This window comes from Monodelphis domestica, chromosome 2 (genome assembly GCF_027887165.1).
Source record: "Monodelphis domestica isolate mMonDom1 chromosome 2, mMonDom1.pri, whole genome shotgun sequence".
NCBI lineage: Eukaryota > Metazoa > Chordata > Mammalia > Didelphimorphia > Didelphidae > Monodelphis > Monodelphis domestica.
This window is the reverse complement of record NC_077228.1, coordinates 78,897,941-78,920,348: the sequence shown is the minus strand read 5'-3', so window position 1 is coordinate 78,920,348 and position 22,408 is coordinate 78,897,941. Positions and strand designations below refer to the sequence as shown.

The 22,408-nt window shown below is 39.2% G+C and overlaps 1 protein-coding gene across 1 annotated transcript in view; it reads right to left on the bottom strand.

The window, feature by feature from the left end:
* Window positions 1-11,039: 11,039 nt before the first annotated feature.
* CACNA1E (calcium voltage-gated channel subunit alpha1 E) overlaps window positions 11,040-22,408 on the bottom strand; it is a 667,319-nt gene continuing 655,950 nt past the window's right edge. Inside the window, exon 50 of the mRNA XM_056815619.1 lies at window positions 11,040-20,770. Coding sequence (XP_056671597.1) covers window positions 20,228-20,770 — 543 coding nt within the window. The 3' untranslated portion in view covers window positions 11,040-20,227. The remainder of the gene's footprint in view (window positions 20,771-22,408) is intronic.

The following is a 22,408-nucleotide window of genomic DNA, read 5'->3' as shown; positions in this document are numbered from 1 at the left end:
TTGGGTTTATCTTAGAACTTTGTTTTGCTGATAATAGTATAGTCCTTCACAGTTGATCACCACACAATATTTCTGTTACTACACTGTTCTACTGGTTCTGCTCACTCTCCTTTGCATCTGTTTATATATATATATATATATATATATATATATATATATATATATATATATATATATATATATATATATATCTTTAAAGGTTTTTCTGGACTTATCCTATTCATCATTTCTTAAGGCATAATAGTATTATATTACAAACATATACCATAACTTATTCAGTCATTCCCCCAATTGATGTATATCTCTGTTTCCAGTTCTTTGCAACCACATAAAGAGCTGTTAAAAATATTTTTGTGCATAGACTTGTTATCTTTTTACCAAAATTCTCATCTATTTTTTTCTATCTAGGTAGTCTGAAGTATGCCATAGTATATAGTCTGATGACAATATACTTTTTATTTGGTCTCCATTGATTTTTTCTCAAATGCTCTCCATCATGTTTTCTACATTTTTTTTTTCACTTGAATAGCCATTGCCTTATTCAGGCTTTCATTATCTGTTGCTTAGATTATTATAATTTCTTCTTAATTGACATCCCTGCTTTAAGTCTCTCCCTACTCCAATCCTTCCTCTACACAGCTGGCATACTGACTTTCCCATAGTGCAAATCTGACCATAGCATCTCCTTACTCAATGAACTCTAGAGATTTCCAATTATCTCCAGGATCAAACAAAATATCCTTTACTATTTACAGCTTTTCACAACCTAGCTCTTTCTAATTTTTCCAGGTTTCTTAAAGATTATTCCTCTCTATCGGTCTTTGATCCTGTCATACTACAAGGTATAACTATTCCTCACATACGACGTTTCACCTCCTGTGTCTTTGCATTTGCCGTCCCCTACGCCTCAACTGTCCCCATCTTACCTCTGCCTCTTAGCATTTCTGGCTTCCTTTAAGACTCAGCTCAAGGATCCCCTTCTAAAGTAGGTTTTTCCTCTTTCGCCTTGCTGCTGTTGCCTTCCCCTTGAATAAACAAATTCTTTCTCTGATCTAACTAAAACGTTATTAAAAAAAAAAAATAACAGGAGCTCCAACTGCCTTAAATTTACTAAACCCGCTAAATCCTCAATCTTCTAGGATTCAAAGTTCCCTCCTTGGCGCAGGATTTGCACCGGGAAGTAGGGGGACCGCGGTCCTTTCCCTAGCACAGGATTGGTCCATTCAGGACCAATCTCACGTCGGGAAGTAGGGAGGCGGGACCCTTGGGGCACGTTGGGGGATGCAGTTCTCCTGGCTACAATATTTTATAACACACCCTATAAGATTAGCTTGTATCAACTTCATATGTATTTTGTACATACCTATTTATGCGCCTATTTCCTTCATTAAAATGTAATCTTGAGAGTTCTTTGTTGTTTTTTTTACTTCTATTTGCTTTTTAATTTGTATCACTATCAGCCCCTTATCTGAATATCTTTAAAGCCTATTAAATGCTTATTAATCAGTAAAATAACTCTGACTTAGAATATAACATTTTTCAAACACTACAGAGGAAGATGGCAAAATCACATGTAGTATCACCTCATAAAGAAGTGAGAATCAATGTTCCTGGAGACCAGTCTATAGAAAGCTTGACATAAAATCTATTTAAGCTTCACTGTCCCAAGAGCATTCAAAGACGAAACAAACTAGCTTTTTGGCATTCCTCCTTATCATTCTCCTTCCCACCCACTTATGTTAGTGCTCCCTCTCTGTCTCTGACTGTCTCTATCTCTGTCATGGCTCTCTGTCTTTTAAACTTACTTTTGTCCTAATAACAACTCTATGGCAAGGGCTAGACAAAGAATATTAAGCAGCTTGCCCAGGGTCACATAGCTAGGAAGTGTCTGAGGTCAGATTTGAACTCATGTTCTCCCAGTTCCAGTCCTGGCTCTCTATCCACTGAACCACTTAGATGCCCTTCACCCTCTTTTTAAATTTAGTCTGATTTTGTGTAGACTTTGTATTTACTTATTTCTGAATCTCTGGTATCTTGTAGAATATAAGCTCTTTGAAGGTGTAATGAAGGGATTTGGAGAAGGCATAGTGATGATGGAGAGAGAGAGGGAATGGTGTTGAGAGAGTGAAGAGATCCTTCTTCTCCACCCTTCCTTCTGGGGAGAGATAGCCAAATCCTATCTCTTTGAAAGGGAAGTATGTCTCCCCAGAGAATGTTTTCTGGGAGATGGAGGACAAGAAACTAGAGAGGGAATGTGAGAGGAAAGAACTCAATCTTACAAAGTCACTGTCTGTTTATATTTTTGTTGATGTATCCAAGATGGGGAGTGCAGTACTATTTCATAAAGTAAGCACTCAATCAGTGGTTGTTGAATTGAACATTTGTTGAATGGATCATTATTTTGAACCAATTTGTGTCTTGGTTTACCATCCCATAATTATTATTTATTCTACCAATTATGTTCATTGTATTGGATTCATGTGAGGTTTTCCATAACCTTTCTTCTCCCAAAGACTTCCTCACCTCTCTTGTCTTCCCTCCTCATGTCCCCATCCCCAGTAACATTCACATCCTCACCAAATCAAGATTTCAGCGTTGCACAGAAAGAGAAATAATGTTGCTGATGTGGCTAGGAAACATTCATGGCATGAAAGCAGAAAAAAGTGAAAATGGTTTATTGAATGTTTAGAATAAGGGAACAGATCATCTTGTCAGGGGGAGTCAGGTGGGAGGAGAATGGGGTTTAAGGGAGACTTTTCTGGCCTGCCCTACAGTAAGTGCTCAGGCCCACATATCAACAAAGCTGTTGGATGCCAGGGCCATCTGTTTCTTTTGCATTGGAGCAGCTGGGAATCATTCAGAATGGATATATTGCTTTCCATTGACAATAATCTAAGGAGGCACATCCATTTTACCACAGAAGTTTTGTAAGAGCTGCTATGATCCAATACCAGGGTCAACTGTGGGCTGCACCATTTTTCCATTAGTCAAAGTGATTCCTTTCTTTACACTCTACAATGACTATCTGACTTCTTGATCTTCCATCTCTCTGGTCCCTATATCTGGATCACTTCCCCTTCAACCTACAGACTCAGGCTTGCTTCAGTGGCTGGAACCAAACTGCATTTCCAGGCAGAGAAAATACAAAAGTTCCTCTGGTTTAGGAGTCTCAGCAGCCTCAAGCTTGTTCCTGGGACTCTTCTGACCTAGTACATTCCTCCAGTAACTGAAATTCTGTTCTTTCTTGCATCCAATACACCCTAATTCCAATAATAGGAATCCCATCTTAACCCCCATTTGTGACCCCCTCCCATGGCGCCTTGGTCACTGTATTAGTTTCTTTTGTCTTAAAGTCTTGTCTTATTTCCCCATTCTTCCTAGGAATAGGAGAGCCCAGCCTCTGAAACCTAGGATCTCTGAATCCTGACTATACTTCCCCTGGCTCTCTATCTATCTGGATTGGTAGTTTTGCTTCCCATTTGATTCTCCAATTGCTGTGTATGTGCTGAAGTGTTAGAATACCTACTTGCTGTTAGACCTACCTTACCCCATCGTCCTTACTTTGGCCTTTACTTCTTTTCTGATAACATGAATCCCAATGTTCTGTTTTGCTACAGTTGAATTAATTCCCACAATTGAATTAAATGCCCATTACCGGGGTGGGGGGGTGGGGGTAATTTATTTGTCCCTCTCCAGAGCTCCAAGATGAGAGCTGCCTGCCTCTCATCTGCTACTAAACTTTTCACACACCTATTTAGACTTAGAATTATATATCACTACTGCTACTATCACTACCTCTACTCTTACTACTGCTGCTGCTACCACCATTCCCACTATAACCATTACCTAACATTTAAATAATACTTTGTTTTGCAAAGCATTTTGTAACTATTATCTCACTTTATTCTCACAAACCTAGGAAGTAGGTGCTATTATTATCTCCATTTTATAGATGAGGAAACAGAAAGATAAAGAGGTTAAGTGCTACTCAGCTACTGAATGTCTAAGGCTTGATTTAAATTCAGGTCTTCTTGACCTGAATGGCCAGCATTATATCCATGGTGCCACCTAGAGTTCTCTTGTTTCCTTCAAAACCCTGTTCTTAGAACACCACTTTTGACATGAAGCCTGTCCTGGTTCTTCCTAGCTTTGCCCCACCCACAATATTTTAGTGCCCTCTCTCCAAAAATTTTACTTTGTGGTTTTTTTTGCATATACTATTCCATCTTCTGTGTTTATTTTTCAAAAACTCTACCAAGATCTGATCTTGATCAGAACTTATGGAAGTAACATTTTATTAAAGGTTATTTCCTTATTTAAAATTATTCTTTTTTTATGATGCTATTCTTCATAGTAGATCATTTTCCTTTGCCTTTTCATATATTATATTGTTTTCTTCCTTCTTTCCTTCCTCCCTTCCTCCCTTCCTTCCCCTCCTTCCTTCCTTCCTTCCTTCCTTCCTTCCTTCCTTCCTTCCTTCCTTCCTTCCTTCCTTCCTTCCTTCCTTCCTTCCTTCCTTCCTTCCTTCCTTTCTTTTTAATGGTTAGCTCTGATAGCTATTTCATATGTGATTCCCCAATCTTTCTTCACTTAGAGTATTTTTGTTCCTTTTGACCTAGAAACTCTGAAGATTTATCAAATTCTTGAGTATTTGGGGTTTTTCTCATGGTAACCTGTGGACTTTTTGATATATATTTTGCTATCTAGTCCTAATCAATACATCTGAGAAATTTTCTTTCATTATTTCTTGAAATCTTGAAATATGATATCTAGGGTTTTGTTCATTCATTTATTTATCTATCTATCTATCTATCTATCTATCTATCTATCTATCTATCTATTTATTTATTTTGCTTCATTGTGGTTTTCTAGGAAACCAATGATTTAAAAATTATTTTTCAATGCCCTGTTTCTCAGGTTACTTTTTTTTTATAGTAGATGCCTTATACATATTTCCAATTCTGTCTTTTTTAACTTTGCTTTAATATTTCTTGTTATTTCATTGAATTTTAAGCTCTGTTTCTCTTATCCTTTTCTAAAGATGTACATAGCTTTGTTAAAATGTTCCAAGTATCTGTTCTGTTTTTTAAAAAATCTCATACTTATATTCCTGGTGCTTACTGTAGTGCCTGGTATATAGTCAGTGCTTAATAACAGTCTTTTGACTTTCTTGATATGATTGTTCATTCTCCTTATGTGTGTCCCCCCCCCCCCCCCCGGAGAGTTCTAATTTCAGATTTCATCTCCTTCAATTCCTGATTAGGCCTTTCAATCACTTTTAGAGACCAATCCATTGTCTTTTTTGGGTTTCTATTTGTAGATATTGCATAATTATTTTTTGGAATTTTATCTTTTAACTGACAGTTTCTGTGTGTGTGTATGTGTGTACACACATAAATATTCACATATATGTATTTGTATGTACCATATATATGTGTATACATTTTTTATTAGTTTTCCTTTGCTGGCAATTTGCTCATTCTCTTTAATATATTTTTCCCCACCCTGTAGAGTTCTTAACTTCTAAACTTCTTGTTGTGGGTTGGAGGGCACTGATTCAATCACAGAAAAGGGATAATTCTGTTAAGGAAAGTTGATGCAATTGAATCCCCTTTGCTCTTACTCTCAGACTTCTTTCTGTTCTGTAAGTCTTCAAGCCACTGTCATGCAGAGTCTCTAGTGTGCAGACCTAGAATTGGGGCAGCAATGAGAGAGCATGCATTCAGAGCCTTCAGTCTTCAGTGGAAAGTCCTCAGCTCTCTTCTCACTTTTATTTGTGAATAATAGATATCTTCAAAATTTTGGTAGAGTTTGTTTCAGTTACCATCTTCTCCCAGCTCCTCTAAGTTATGAGTACTTTCTTTATCTTCAAATCACTTTATACTCATTTATTGGTAACATTTATACCCTTGAAATTAGGCACTGTTTTATTTTTATCTTGATATGTAGAGATGTTAGCTCAGTGAGTTTCATGTAGTAGGTAGGTAATTCGTAAATGCTTGTTAAATGCTCTCTGACTCTCTTTAGCCTCATCACATTCTTTCTTGTAGCAAAATTATTTATTCTCTATCTCATCTTTTCCCTCCAACCTCCATCTTAGACTGTAAGTTCCTTAAGGGTAGGATGGTGACATAGTCAGAACTGTACTTTTAAATCATATTAGTAATGAAAGGATATGGATGATTCAAGTAAAGAAAGACTTGAATCAGGAGGACTTATAGATAGGCTATTCATGCAATTAATTAGTCCCTTGCTAAATGGAGTAGGGCATGAGTGCCTAACATCTTTTTTACATTTTATTGTTGTTGTTTAGTCATTTTAGTTACCCCATTTGGGGATTTCTGGACAAAGAAATTAGAATGGTTTGCCATTTCCTTCTTCAGCTCATTTTCCAGATGAGGGAACAGAGGCAAACAGGGTTAAGTGACTTGCCCAGGGACATACATCTAGTAAATGTCTGAGGTCAGATCTGACCTCATGAAGATGAGTCTTCTTATCTCCAAGGCTCAGCCTCTATCTACTGCATCACCTAGCTGCCCTTAGATTGTTATCTATCAGGCACTATTCATTGGTGAGTTGGTGATTTTTTTTAACCAGAGGGCAAGAAGTGACCTATGTCTCTGTTGTTTCCTTTAAATTATGTCCTGTGAATAAATGAACAAACACATGAAAGCTAAAGTAGTTATTCAACATTTATTATGTGCCAACTATAATGTTAAGGTAATGGGTTACAAATACCAATGTAAAGCATCACCTGGTCTGGGTCTGAGAGGGATAGCTGAGGCAGAGAGGTGCTATTGCCATAGTCCAAGTGAGAGATCACAAGCAATCAATGCCAGTGGGAAGACACAAAAGGTGGGACAGGTGAAAATTTTAGAGGCAGGATTGACAGAACTTAGTTGGAAAGTGAAGGTTGGGGAAGAGGAGGAAGAATTAAAAGTGATTCTAAGCTTTGAGTCATAGGTGACTAAGGAGATTGTGATGGTATAAAGAGAACTAGAAAGTCAACAAATAGACAATTGCATTTGGAAAAGAAAGGTTTGTTGATGAAGATTGAATAAGTTTAGTCACAAGGGAAAGATGGAGGTCATATTTCCAGGGTGGGGAGGATGATGAGGAAGCAAAGGCCACACGTGTTGACTAAAATCATGAACTCATAGTAAGAAGGGGTCTTATAAGTCATCTAGACCAGACCCTTTTCCACTACATAAATTGTTTCAATAGGGTCCCTGACAAGCCGTTATCTAGTCTCCAATGGCTCCAGTAGACCTCCAGTGGCAGAGAATAATTCTCTCTCGAATCCATCTATTTCACGTTTGTACAGTTCCTGTTGTCAGAATGCAGAATTACAGAGCTGGATATTAGAGGTTATTGAGTCTAACTTGTCTCTGGCCAAGAATCTTTTAGAGAATCTGACTGGTTGTAACCTTCTACTCTTGATTATCTAGCTTCTGCACAAGAGCCTCCAGGATTGTTTGAACACAGGGTCCTTGTTGCGTCATTCTTCCTTTTTGCATCCTCATCACCTAGCAGGTACCTGGCACTTAGTAGGTACTTAATCAATATTTGTTGGTTGGTTTATCAATGGAACGCCACTTACCTTCCAAGGTAACCCATTCCATTTTGTGACAATTTTAATTGTTAGTATTTTTTTTTTCAATTGAGTCAAAATTTTCTTCTCTCCAACTTGTATCTGTTGCCTATAGCATCAGTCTCTGGGGCCAAGAATAACAAGTCTAATTCTATTTAACAAAATATTTGAGGACAGCTCTCCTGTTTCCCATACTAGTTTCATAATTTCTCTAGGTCAAACATCCCTTTCAACTTTCCTTCAACCAGTCTGATATCCCCTCCTCTGAGTTTGTCAAGTATCTTATCTGAAATTTAGTGTTCAGAACTGACCCCAGGAGGGCAAAGGGAGTGTGAAAGAGGACACAGCACAATGATCTTTTCTCTTCTGGAAGGGTTTTGTTGGAAGGGACCTTCAACATTATTTACTTAAATTCCAACATGAAACATGAATCTTATCTACAACTTTTTTGAAAATCCATTCTCTTCTTGAATACCAACCAGTAATAGGGAACTCATTTCTCCTTAAGATTCCCTATGTGGGGCAGCTAGGGGGCTCAGGATAATGAGAGTCAGGCTTAGAGATTGAAGCTGCTGGGTCCAAATCTGGCCTCAGACATTTCCTACTGTGTGACCATGGGCCAGTCATTTAACCTTATTTGGTTTACCTTTACTGTCCTTCATCTTGGGACCAATACTTAGTATTGATTCTAAGACAGAAAGTAAAGGTCTAAAAAAAAAAGATAGCTTATGACATTTTGGGGCTTCTTGCAATTTGCAGAAGCTTTTCTTTGTGTTAAGTTGAAATCTGTTTTCCTGTAACTTCCTTCTGTTGCTTTGATTTTTGCTCTCTATAAAGAGAACAAATCAAATCCCTCTTCAACATGTCAAGCCTTCAGAATTTATAGATAGCTATCATGATTTCATGATTTCCCAAGTCTTCTCATGACCCAAAATAATATTTATGATGATAATGATGTAGATGATGATAAGTATTTATATAAAAGTTTAAGATTTACAAAGCACTTTACAAATATTATCATATTTTATTATGACAACCATGGGAGGTTTGTGCTCTCACCCCCATTTTATAGATGAGGAAACCAAGGCAGAACAAGGTTAAATTATTTCCTCATTGGGGACAGCTGAGTGGCTCAGTGCATTGAGAGCCAGGCCTATATATGGGAAGTCCTAGGCTCAAATCTGGCCTCAGACACTACAAAGCTGTGTGACCCTGAGCAAGTGACTTAACCCCCATTGCCTACCTCTTATTATTCTTCTGCCTTCTAACCAATACATAGTATTGATTCTAAGATGGAAGGTAAGGGTTAAAAAACCCCACAACTAAAGCAATTGGATAGATATACAAGTTATTAAAGCCTAAAAGTTCCCTAAAACTTTTGGGGCACTAACTCTGTACTTTTTCTTGTCTTATGAGCTGAGAATTTCATTCTCTTTGCAGAGAGGGACTCTAATTCCTTTATAAGGTATTTAAGGAAGGGTATTTCCCCCCCTTGATTTGGGGCTTTCCCACTCTAACAACCCTAAACAAAGAAAATGTTGGATGGCCACAAAACCTTTTGGGATTTGTAGTTCTCTCCAGTTTGAGAAGAGAAAACTACCAAGAGATTGGCCTTTGGAGAGATGGGGGGTGACAGAGATTTTTCATTATGATGGGTTCTGAGGGGAACAAGGACGAAGAAAGGAGAGGTGATGGTCAGGAAGAGACTGGAGCAGCAGCTAATGTCAACCACATCTACAAATCCCTTCTGGGAAACCATGGGAGATGACCTCCATCTGAATATATTATCTGGGAGGTTCATGTGACTCTTTGGGTTTGTTTAGGGGTCCTCACTAGCCTAGGATCATGAGCTCAGAGAGAAACAAGGCAGTGGTGAGAGGAGTGGTGGGTAGGTGGATCTTGACCTATTCCAATCTTATTTCCATTTGTTTTTTCCCCAGATTTATTACATTAAAGAATACATTTCCTAAAGTGTTATTTCTCATCAATATCTAGTTAAAAACACCATTATTTTTGCAGGGATCTTTGCTTGAGGCATGAGGATACAGGGGCAGCTACACAGGAGAAGAGAACTTTCCCTGGTACAGAGCACAGAGCGGAACCTCCAGCCCATTGTTACAAAATGTTGTTCTCTAAGTGGGGGCATAAGCACAAGCCATTGCATTACTTATAAACATAAACCCTTATAAGTGCTGAATCAAGGTGAACTCAGGCATACATCTACCTCATAGATGGGGCTCAAGTTATGCTAGCTCATATGCTAAGGATTGTAAATAGGTAAGACATGTTTATAATGAACCAGGAGGACAAAATTAAGATTCTCGGATACCTTGCATAAGGGTAATGAGTTCCTGAGCCATCATAAAAACCTAGAGCTGTATCTGTGCTTCCCTCTTTCAATTGGCCTATGACTCACCATGGCAACAGTTACACTCTAGAAGAACAAGGAAACTTGCTCAATCCATCTATTTTCCACATGACCTCCATCAAAAATACAGAGGTTGGACACCTCATGGTGGGGTAAAATTGGGGGGAAATAATTTCCTGAATACTGTAGTTATCAGTCTTGGTGGAAATCAGTCCTTCCTTTTGTTGGTGGTTGGAAACCACTGTTACTAAGTTATTACAAATGAAGCTGTCAGACTGGTATAATATGGAGAGGTAGGAATAAAATTGAGGGCCATCCTTAAGCCTGGGAAGGAAGCACCCCACTGACTGTTAGCTTTTTTTTTCCTTTGTTATTGGAAATAAAATGGGCTAATGGATGTGGGAAGAGTGTAGGAATAAAAAAGAAGGAGGAATGAAGAAATCTACTGGAGAGGGGTGACTTTTTCTGAGTCATACCTTAGAATGTGCCAAATGTGTCTTGGACTTGGCAGTTAAGCCTTAGAATTGTCCCCATTCTTCCTTCTTTGGGATAAAGCAATGTCTATTTCAGCCAAATTATTATACTTCTAGTTATCAAGCCCTGCTCTCTGTGTCAGCAAATGGGTTCTTAATCTTGTAAATTCAAGTATCTGTTTCCTTTACTTTTCATTTTTGCTTCCTGTCCTCAGGGGTTTGAAAGAGATATGGTCTCTCCATTCAGTGATTTCACTTGAAAATAGCATTTTCTTGATCTTATTCTGGGGTCCAGGCCATCTAGAAATACCTTTCCTACTCCAAGGTAAAGAATGCTTTTATTAAGAGGAAAATCTCCAAATCTGGAAAATAAAGACATAATACTTTAAAGGAATGGGGAGATCATTGCCCACTATTGACTAGCTGCCAGTCCTTCTGACTAGCCAATAATGTAAAATAATCCATCTGAGCCTCACTTCCTAGAGGTTATATTAGGGGTTGGAAAGACTGGAATTTGACGTTGTGGTTGCTACAGCATTGCTATATGTGATTCATTACTTAAATTCCTAAATAGAAATACAAAGATAAGTGGGATCAAGCTAGTTAATTCTTTACAAGAAGATTTTATTTATTTATTCTTTTCTTTGACCAAAAAAAAACATTAAAGTTGTACATCATTTTTTAAATGGTTTTCTTTTTGGATCCAAACGAGCATTTATGTTACAATATATCCACCTTGTCAACATGCAGTGCTGAACTCCCACTTTAGAAGAGATGCACCGATACTCTGAGGGACCTATGTTGGCTCCCAGTAAAACACAGTTACTGGAACTGGTGTTGGATTAGAGTACCCCATAGAAGGATGCGGGTAAGAAAATATCTTGTGGGGTTTTGCTGTGGTATAGTTTTTCATGGAAGCTGCTTTTTAACAGCCGTATGTAGTACACCAACTTCCTTTAGTACTCTGTCTCTCCCCCTCATGCACTAAGAGTGAATCAAGGTGAACATGCCACAATCTTAGGTCCAGGACAGAGGTCATTGGCCTGGATGAATTGCAGACCATGTCTTTGAAAAGGGCTATCCCCTGAGGATAGAATTGGTGCCCTGTATCCAATGGGATTGTATCAAACTTGGACTTTTGGTTTACCTTCCAACATATATGCATATGCAGAATTTGATATCTGTCCCTGATAAAATCCTTTCCCTCCCCACCCCCTCCCCAAGTTCCACTGCCCCCTCCCTCCCCTTATAGCCTGTATCCTGCATGGAAGATCAGTGTAAGCTCTCCAGGATCACAGCTTCTCTACTGAAGGGTTGCTGAAGTTGATTGTCTTTTGGCTGAGTTTATAAAAGAACCCTTTTCTCCTATCTTGCTGATGTGGAAAAGCCATACAGCACTGCTCTTGGTCTTTAGGAATCCACTGTCTCAGTTTAAAGGGAAAGATCCTGGGGGAATACTATGCCCATATTAACTCAATTTAAGTCATGATCTGAGAGAAGAAGATTCAAACTCTATAGAAATATTTCCTGTTCCTACAATTTACCCCATGTTTTCCCTTAACCTTGCTTTTTTTTTTTAACTTGGTACTTGGCTTCATGGCCTTAGATTTCTTTATCGCTATGTCTTCTGTATACCTTGTACAAAAGATTTCTCCCTTCCCTCCTCCCTCCACACCCCCATTAATATTCATTACAGGGTTGCAAATCCTGGCCTTAGTGAGTGGACTTGGACTCTTCTCTAATACCACTAAGGGAGAGGTTGGTTCTTTCATGATTTCAGCACTTAGGTTAACTTTGTATAAATTTTGTCAGGTTCACAAATCACTAGTATATAAAAAGTGCTCTACGAAAGGTTCAACATTCAGGTTTTAAGTCTATTCCCCAGTAGGTAAACCTTAAAAGTCAATTATGTGGTTTTGCTAAATCTCTTAGTATCTGCTTAATGTTTTACCATTCCATATCAAGTATGGAGTCACAATAGCTAGCAAAGCTATTATATAATTTAACTGGCAATTAGTAACATTTAGCCCTCATTTCACATCATGTTTATTTTTTAAAATTAATTAATGGCACTTTGAACTTTGGAAGTGTGTTCCTCCTACTTATCCCTGTTTCTAGTCAGATCAGTTTGAACCTCACAAAGGTTTCTAGAAGACTTGTCTTGGTCTTGGTCCTAGGGACAAAGATGTAGGACAAATGTAGAACATCGTTGGTATCTTGGCTCTTTAGAAGTAGAACTTTAGAAAAAGAATCTAAGTCATCAAATGTTTAAATCTTTTCTTCCAGTCTCCTGGAAGGTTTCATTCTAAACCGAGCTGTAAACTTAGTGTCTGGAAAGAACACCCTGCCTTTAGTTGAGTCTGTAATCTAGATAGCAGTAAGGAAAATAAAATTCGTTTTGAATGCCAAACAAACTTGTAGGTCCAGCATCATCAGGCATAACATTAATTCTGATTTTCAAGGCCAACTGTAGCCAGGATAGGAGAAAAGTGGCCAGATCTAGATTCAAATGCCATTTATTATCTGGGCAAAGATGAGAAAATCATTTTGCTTCTCTCATTTAAAATTGTTTTTCTCACTTTTAAAATGAAGGGGTAGCACTAGATTAGAAAAATCTTGTGATCTAATCAAGAAAGCTCTCTTAACTCCTATGAGGCTCTCTCTAGAATGGAGACCTTTAGGTCAGGGTGACAAAGGTTAAAATGTGGATAACTGTCTGAGCTCTGACCTACCTAGGTATCTGGACATCTGAGGATGACAACCTAAGGCTTTTGAACTGATGAAATGATTTTGGTTCCTAAAGAGAAGTTGCCATTAAAAGGGAGAGAGAAAGAAAGAATAAGAAAGAGCAAGTATACCAGATTCTGGATGCAAATACCCACAAATCTAAAATCATATTTGCTTAAAAGGGTGAAATAAAAATAACACAAAATGAATAGGATCTTGGTGAGATAGGATGAGGAAATATAATTCAAAATTGATTTGTGGAGACTAAATGACAACAACAAGATTTCTTATAAGCATTTGCTTCACCCTTTGAAGTGCTAAGCATTATGTCTGACTAACAAGAGAGCTCTAAATTTGCCCATTAAAGGTATATCTTAGTAGAAGAATTTGGAATACCTACCAGGTAAGTAGCAATGATTTTTTTTCCCTGAATGGGTATTTTAGATTTAGCTAGACATCAATCACATTGTTGTTGATTTTTTAAAAAATTTGTTTTGAACAATACTACATTATAATCCTCGGTGGTAGTCTTAAAATTATCAACCAAAGGTCGCTGACTTATTCTCTTATTCTTTCTGTTCTGTCATGTTCTTCTGATGGGGTCTGAAGACTGTATTTCTATTTCTGGAAATCCAGGCTTGATTTTTAATTTTTTGAGAAGAGTGCCAAAGAGTGCATATGAGACTGTACCCAAAATTCTCGATTCAAGTATCATTATTCTTGAAATAAGGGTTCTAAATGAAAGTTGGCTCAAAACTATTTTGGAACATTTTCATGGCTGCTTTTAGCAGCCCTTTGTTACACTACTCACCTATCTGCTAAATAACCAATCACTTCATTTTTAATTCCCTGCTCAATCCAATTCTTACCAACCCCCTAAAGAAAACTCCAAGTTGTAATAATGTATTTACAAAAAGCATGGCTTATTGTCAGAAATCTTCTTGCATTAAAAGGCCAAGATGCTAATTCTTTTATTTACAGCATTGGATTGGGGTGAGAAGATGATGGAGGGGTCAGGGGCTTTCATCCCAACTTTTTATTTACCTACCTCCATCTACCCTAGATGTTTATGTCCACGGGAGACATCCCTTTGAAAGAGAAATGCCGACTCTCTTAGATATAGAAGTACCTACTACTCACTCACCAACAAATCAGTCAGCTATGGGAAATGGTGTCCTTCTAGCCCTACAGAGCAATCAGTCTATGATACTTAAAAGGCTTTGTTTGCCAAAGAATGTTTCACAGTGTGGCAGAGAATTCTGGAGTCCATTGGGGAATGATGCTGTGTATCTTTTTGCCTCATGATGAACTGTGAAGACTAAAGCTTGAAATGGTTCATAGGTGCTAAGAAGCAAGAGTTGATTTAAGGGAAAGAGAGGTCCTTCAGAACCTCAAAGAGATCCAATTCCATTTCCTACTAATGGACCCTGTGAAGTGCCCGCATCTATGCACCACTGTTATATGTGTTATAACATAAAGTATCAACTGAAGATATTTAGCCATCCAGCAGGCAGGAACTTAATTTCTATTGGCCAGCTGACAGAGACCATGACTGCTTTTGCTGGGTCCAATGGCAAACCTGGATGACGTGTTGTGTTCAATGTTAAAGCTAATTCATTGGGGATGGCCAGGGTATACTCACTCTGTCAAACAACAGCACCTGCTAAACTTTTATTTGTTTGTAATATGATAAGATTAATTCACAAAGCCCCTGAGTTTAGGTTTTTCTTTTGCTAGAATGGTCTTCAAAAATGTGTGCCTGTATATATGTATACACACACTTTTCTAGGGTTTTGCTTCATACATATTTTGTATTTTGATTCCTCATAGGATCTGGATTCTGCCTTTTTTACTTATGATAGGTTTAAGTAAGAACTTTCCTGCCCTGGTGGGATATATCATAGAGTATTTCAATAAATGAATTGGGAAAGACCAAATACTATAAATCTGGAAGAGAGCAAGTGAGGGTCAGATAGGAAGGGATACCCCCAAAAGGATACTTCAACAAATAGAAACTGTGCCTTACTAGGATTCTTTGAGTTACATTAGCACCTGTTTTGTGAGGATCTCAAAACACTTAACAGACAGACTGATAAATGACAACAGTATTAACAACTATCTTTTTATGTTTCTGCTTTAAGCCTCACAATATCTCTGTGAGGTAGGTAAATAGCATTCTGACCCCATTTTTCCCCTCCCCCCAACACATACACCCACTCCCACCATTCTTCTGGCAAGAGGTGGAATGGATTACATAATGCTATACACAGTGAATTCACAATTGAGCTGGGGAACAAATAGGAGAGTCCAAACTCCTAGTCCTCAACTCTTAATCACACAGGAAATGCTTTCTCCTGGATACCCATAGGCAGGACAGGCCTTAGAAAGAGTTTATAAAGCACAAGTGAGGGATATTTTTTGTTTTGTTTTTTAAAAAAAATTCAAATTTCCTTTAAAAAAGCTTAGTTGCTTTATACCAGATGGCACTTGATTTGGCAATATGACCCTGGTCCAATATTTAATTGATTTTTAATATATGTGTGTACATGTAGATATATACAAATGATTTATGCATGTATGGATACAAAGTCACTCTACCCTACACCTGTTTCAGATTATCTCACGGACTTTGTTGTCCGTGCCTAAAGATCATTGTGTTCCATTTATGTTTAGGAAATCCAACAAGTGAATTCGATGAGTAGGCTAAATATCGCTGCAGAGGCAATAGGGCATGCAACTAAGCTTATGCCTGGCGTATTTAACAATCTCAAGAGCTGAATCAATGTTAAGCTGCAAAATATTGACTGGGATGGTGAGAATAGAAGATAAGGGAGACTTATTCTCAACCCAAAGGCTGTGTTTGTGCCAAGGGAAGAGAAAGAATTGGCTTTGACCTTCCATATAATACACTAAGTTAGGAGAAGGCAGAATCCAGAGAAATACCAAGGGAACCATGTCAGGAAAATATTCTCTGCAACCTCTCTGCCACTGCATGAAGACATAGATCTAACTAGGATGGATTTCCTTTCCAGTCTGTCAAAAGTGTCAGCATCTGGTCACAACCTTTATGATGTGTTAATCTTTCACTGTGAAGAATAGGGCTTGGCCAAAATGATCTCAAAGGTTCCTTCTAGTTCCAAAATGCTATGATCCTATGATTGTATACAGACCCCCAAACTAATGCTTTAAGCATCTCATGGCAAGCCAGTGATGGTGCCCTTGAATGCATATTCCTCTTCTTTAGCATTGCATCTCTGCCCATTTTTGTTTTAATTTGTATCCTCAGCATGTAGCCAATTGTAAATGCTTACTAAATGCTTCTTGAATGGGATTACCATCTTCCATTTTGTTCTGGCCTATGCCAGTCCTCCCTCTCTGTTAGATCTCTAGCCCTATCTTCTCCTTCTATCTACTTACCAATCCAGCCAATGCCTCAGGACAATTACCCTTGCTCTCAGTGTCTTCCTCTTGGAAGAATTACATGACTACTAAGGGGTTACAACAGATGGGCTATGTGGCCTAGGCCATAATAGCAATAAATATTTCTAAAAGCACCAAAACTTATCTTCATAGGCCATCTTGGTTCAAGCTGGCTTTTCCCATTTTGGTTTTAAGTGAATTCTAACAGGTAAAATTGGTAAGGAAAATTTATAGTAATGTTAAAAGATCTGTAACCTCCAACCCTGGTGTCTTCTGATGTTCAGGATTTGTCTTTAAAATGTTAGTTATGGGTTGGTTTATTTACCTTCCAAAGAAATGAATAAGGACAGGATTTGGTACATAAAGCAATAGATATTTTGGGCAGATTGCTAGTTAGACAAAATATTTGAGTAAAAACCTTGATCGGCAGTGAGGAAGATAGAGTAGAAGGAGGATAATTTGTGTCTCATGACCTGATGAGACAGCCTAGGCTTCATTTTTAGTATAAAGGTCTTTTAATCAAGAGAAGCAGAGAAAAGGCAGTTAGGTCTTATTCTGGGGGATTATAAAATGGGTTGGCAGTTGGTCAGCAATAAAGCTTTCCATTTTTCACTCCTCGTACTATGATGCTACACTGTTTAGAATATGAACACTCTTAACTTCAAGGAGCTGTGGTGTCTAGGAAGGAGTCTTGGAATTTTAGACCTCTTAAAGTCACATTTGCAGCAAAATTCTAATTCAGGCCGTTGCTTTCCCAGTCTTGACTTTCCCCTATGGTCTAAATGGCTTAAGTTACCACTTCAGTTCTCTTCTTAAAACACCAAGCAGTCATGCTGCTGACTCAGAATTGCTGTCTTGCTCAAGTCTTTCCCTTGAAATAACCATTTAAGACAAAGAAGAAAATAGGGTTGTGCACACAGAGTAGACTTTTAGTAGTGCTTTGCCTGAAATGGTGCTTTACAACAGTGTCATTAAGAACAATGTGACACCCAGAGGACAGCCCTTATGTTATAAGCCTCCCTGTGTACATCGATGGTTTGTACATCAATGCTTACACTCTAAACTACCTTGGGAGGGGGTGTGTATGGTAGATGACGGGCTACAGGGAGGGAGGAGATGATGCTGCAGTAGCTGAGAAATGACCTTTCGGAAAAGTATTACCTCTTTTCCACTGACCTTCCATTCCATAGATTTTTAATTTGGTTTTGTGATGAGCCACACGGGACAGGATGGCTGGGGCTTGTGTACTCTGACATGCATGAATGTCTGTTAATATCTGCAAGGTTTGTGTAGAATGGTGCCTCCAAGCCACTGGGAGGTATTCTGTATGCAAAGCTAGTCCTAGTACATTTTCTTTTACATCCAGACTATAAAGTTAAAGGAAAAAAAAATCTCAGAAATGAGTCTAAGAAAAACTCTGTCATCCATTTGTTGACTAAGAGGGGTATTATACTTGGCCATTGGCAGAATCAACAATGGTTCCCCTCTGCTGAATTTTCATTTTTAAGGCTAATCCTGTGAAATGGAACAAGGGAAGTCTCTAATGGGTGCTGGGACAGGAATAAGGTCTTAGTAACAGGTTTATTTATTTATGTTCCTGATTCTGATCCTGGCTCTGGCATGTGGACCACTGGTACCTGATTGGGCTCATTTCTCAATGATCCCTTCTGCTCATAATAGAATTCTTCTGGCAATGCTGCTGTCTAAGGATGGAGGTAGCTGTATTAAGGGTGGGTCCAGATAAAGGCAATGCCTTTTTTTTTCTTATAAAGGGCAATCTGTATTCTTTGTATTAGGTTTTAGAGGAGCTCCCTGACCTGCCATTAAATCATCTCTTTGAATAATATCTTGAGGATACTGGATTTTGAGGATCATTGCTTTTCCCTTCTCTTCATTGCTTAGCTAAGGAAGGGGGCTTGGCTGCTTTCTATCTCTCTGTTAGACATCTGGGTTTAGGCAATTATTAGAGTCCCGTTGGAGAATTGGTGGATATAAGGAGTGACATTAAGCAGCTCTGGAGTCAGGTGGTGGAGGTAGGACAGGGCATTTTAAAATGCTTTGGAGTAAGTCCTTCATTTATATCTCTTTCTGATTTGCCAAAGTGCAAATAAAGCATTAAAGGAGGAGGACCTGGGGTTTATTGAGTGCAGAACCTTTCTGAGATGACAAAATGGACTGCCACTCTGCACTGTGTTAGGGGAGAGGGAAAGTAGGATCCTGGCAAAAGGAAATATTCTTTATTACATGATATTTTGTTCCAGTGTAGAAACTGCTTTCCTGTAAGCAGCATCCTAAGACTAAGCTGAGGTATATTAACTAATTACCTTAAATAGAATCCCGTAGGACTAGAGAAGCTGGTCCTTAATCACAAGAAGATCCAACCATCCAGCTGTAGTGTCTGCACATTGAGACCCTCACATATTGCCTCACTGATAAAGGAATGTTTTTATTTAACCCCAACTTCTTCATCTTTTGGAGAGCTCTAATATACATGATCCCTCTTAAGTATGATTCCCACCCCTTCAGGGGAAATGAAAGGGTGATCAGGACATTCTTAGTTGGTTTCACTAATAGAACATTTATAAGACCCAGGATCTTGGTCTTGTAGGAAGCCCAAATTGCTGCCTACTGGACTATTGACCTAAGAAGGGAAGAAGACCCTGGGTGTTCCTTAATTTATCACCAACACATGGATACATAGTACCTGTGTACAGTCATAGAACTGTGTGTGTCAGTATCTCTTGGTATATAAGAATGTCTGTATAGGTATGTGGGTCTTATCTGGTAGCACTTCTAGAGTCAGAAGAATTGGGTATAATTCCAATTTTTACCACTTACTATCTTTGTGACCTTGGGCAAGTCACTTAACCAATTTTTGAGTCTATGTTTTCTCATCTGTAACATGAGGGGGTTGGAGTAGATGACCTTTATGATCCCTTCTGGCTCTGAATCTATGATCCTCCATGATACAAACTGTGGGACTTTTATTATTCCTGCTCAGGACACCACATTCTCCCATGCCAGAGCACCATGGACCACTTCTCCCACTGGCCATCTCCTGCCTGTTTTTTTTCTCCTTCCCTGCCTCCCTTCCACACAGGTTATCTAGCACTCCTGACCTTGACATAAAACTCTTGTGTGGAGAGCAAGCCACAGGATAGCACAAGATGCTATTGAGATTGCCCTGGTGACACTGGTGATGACTGGAGAGCATGAGAGGGAGAGGAAGGGAGGCATTTGCTGTACTGTTGGCCATTTCCTATGGACCCCAGCTTCTAGCCAGGAGGTCTTGCTTCTCAGAGCAATACTGGCCTCCAGAAAGCCATTGCCTTTGCCAACTGGGATGAGGGGGAAGTAGAGTCATTATATCTATGTCCCATCTCCCTTGAAGATGACCATTCACACTCCCACATTTCTTTACCTCTCCCTTAGCAAGGAGGCAGAACCTTGGTTGTGCCCATCTTGCAAAGGGAAATCAAATCATTTTGTTGGGTTTCATTGTTTTTCTAGTTTCCTTTCCTTTCTCTTCTCTGGTTCTGCATAATGTCCTTTCTTCTTCCTCCTCCCCCCAGGCTTCACTGGCTTCTTGGGTCTATCCTTTTTCCCCCATATTGGAGAAGAGCATGCATCGGAGGGGGGGCATGGCCTCTAGCATTTGTCATCCTCTTCCGTGTCACTCAGAAGATCACTAACAGCCCCACACATCATCCCTGGCCCTGGTCCTCCACGCCTACGCCTCTGGTAGTGCCCATTGGGCATTTGCCAGCTGTGCCTCAGGGGAGGGGCTGAGCCAATGGTGTTGGAGCGGCCCAGGCTGGTAGCCACAGCAGCCTCAAAGGTGAGTGTTTCCTCCTCGCCACAGTCCGAGGCATGGGAGTCTTCATGCAAAGCCAGGTAGGGCTCTGAGATATAGCGCTGGGGAGTGGAGGGCTGACTCTGCTTTGCTTGTGGTGAGCTGGAAGACTCAGTCAGGCAGGCATCGTTGCTCTCAAGGCCCTTGGAGGGCAGTGGGGAACCAATTTCACTCCCATCATAGGGTGGAGAGATACTACCAGGATGTCGCATCAAGGAACTGTAGGAGAGGAGTGGCCGGGGTTTAGGGGGAACAGGTGGAAGCTGCCGACGACCTCGACGTGGGGTGCTGGTGTCAGAGATAGAAGGAATGGAGCTTTCACTAAGGGAGCCTGTACCCTGTAGAGCAGGAGAGAGCCACAGATTAAAGAAAGCTTGGAGTCATGCTCTCTTAGGATCATGTTCAGAGATCTTGTCTGCTCTTAGGGTGAACCACCTCAGTTTGAACTTTAGGGAATGGATGAGATCGAAACCATCTTACTAAAAACTAAACTCTTAACCCTAGTCTTATTCCAAGGATCTATCAGTGATACTAATTGAATATATTTGGTAGTAGACAAAGCTCAGCCAGGAGTCTATACTTTCCTTTTAATGATGATAAATTTCTTAAGATTATGCTATACTAGGAATGGTTGAAAAGCCTGAGGAAAAGACAATCTAGGGAGGACATGATAGCTGTTTTCAAGGATTTGAAGGGCTATACTATGGATTTGCTTTTCTTGGACCTCAAAGGCAGAATTAGGAGTGAGGAGAATTTGAAGAGTGATATATTGGGCTTGATGCAAGGAAAGCTTTCCTAAAGTCAGAACCATCATCACAGTGCTGTTTTGGGAAATAGTGGACTCCCTCTTAAGGCTGCTAGGTGGCACAGTGAATAGAGTGTTGACTCTAGAATCTGGAGGACTTGAGTTCAAATCTAAACTCAGATACTTATCAGCTGCATAATCTTGGGCAAATCACTTAATTCTATTTACCTCAGTTTTCTCATTTGTAAAATGAGCTGGAAAAGGAAATGGTAAACCAGTCCAGTATCTTTCCCAAGAAAGCCCCAAATAGGATCATGAAGAGTCATACATTACTGAAAATCAACTGAACAATAACAATAAATGGCTCCCCCTCACTTGAGTCTTAAAGTGAAGATTGGATGGCTGCTAGTTGGGGATGTTGTAGAGAGGATTCTTTGTCAGCTAATGGTTAGGCTAGGTGTCCCTTTCCAATTTTAAGTTTCTGGGATTCTGTGAGCAGTAAAGGTACCTTCTTGAATAAAAGATATCCTATTGGTTGAGACTTACATAGACACACTGAAGTCACATTGCTGGGACTCTGTCCCTATAAACTTTAATAGTAGTGTTGGGATTGCCTATATGCCATTTTATTCATGCTTTGGGGGTATTTTGCTTTTCTGTCAGGTATATTTAACTTTTAAATATACTAGTTTTGAGTGATCTATACCCATGAGTATAGAGTTGTGGTTTCCCACAAGAGTAGAAAGATATAAACCTCAATAGCCAAAATCAGTTCAACAAAGATGATTAAGTATTTATTAATAGTGTTCAGTCGTTTTAGTTGAGTCTGACCCCTTCTGACCCCTTGTAGGGAACTGGAGGGGTTTGCCATTTCCTTCTCCACCTTGTTTTATGGATGCTGAAACTGAGGTAAAAAGGGTTGAATGACTTGCCCAGGATCACATAGATGGAAAGTGTCTGAGGTCTGATTTGAACTCAGGTTCTCCTGACTCTAGGATCAATACGTTATCCATTGTGCCAACTAGCAGCCCTAAGGGGAAGTCTGCTATTTCCCAAAAATAGCACATTGATGATAGTTCTGACTTTAGGAAATCTTTCCTCGCATCAAACCCAATATCTCTCTGCAACATTTCCTTGTTCCCAATTCCACCCTTGAAGTGCACATTACAGTCCATTGAATCCTTGAAGACAGTTATTGTGTCCCCCCCTAAATTTTCTTTTCTTTAAGTTT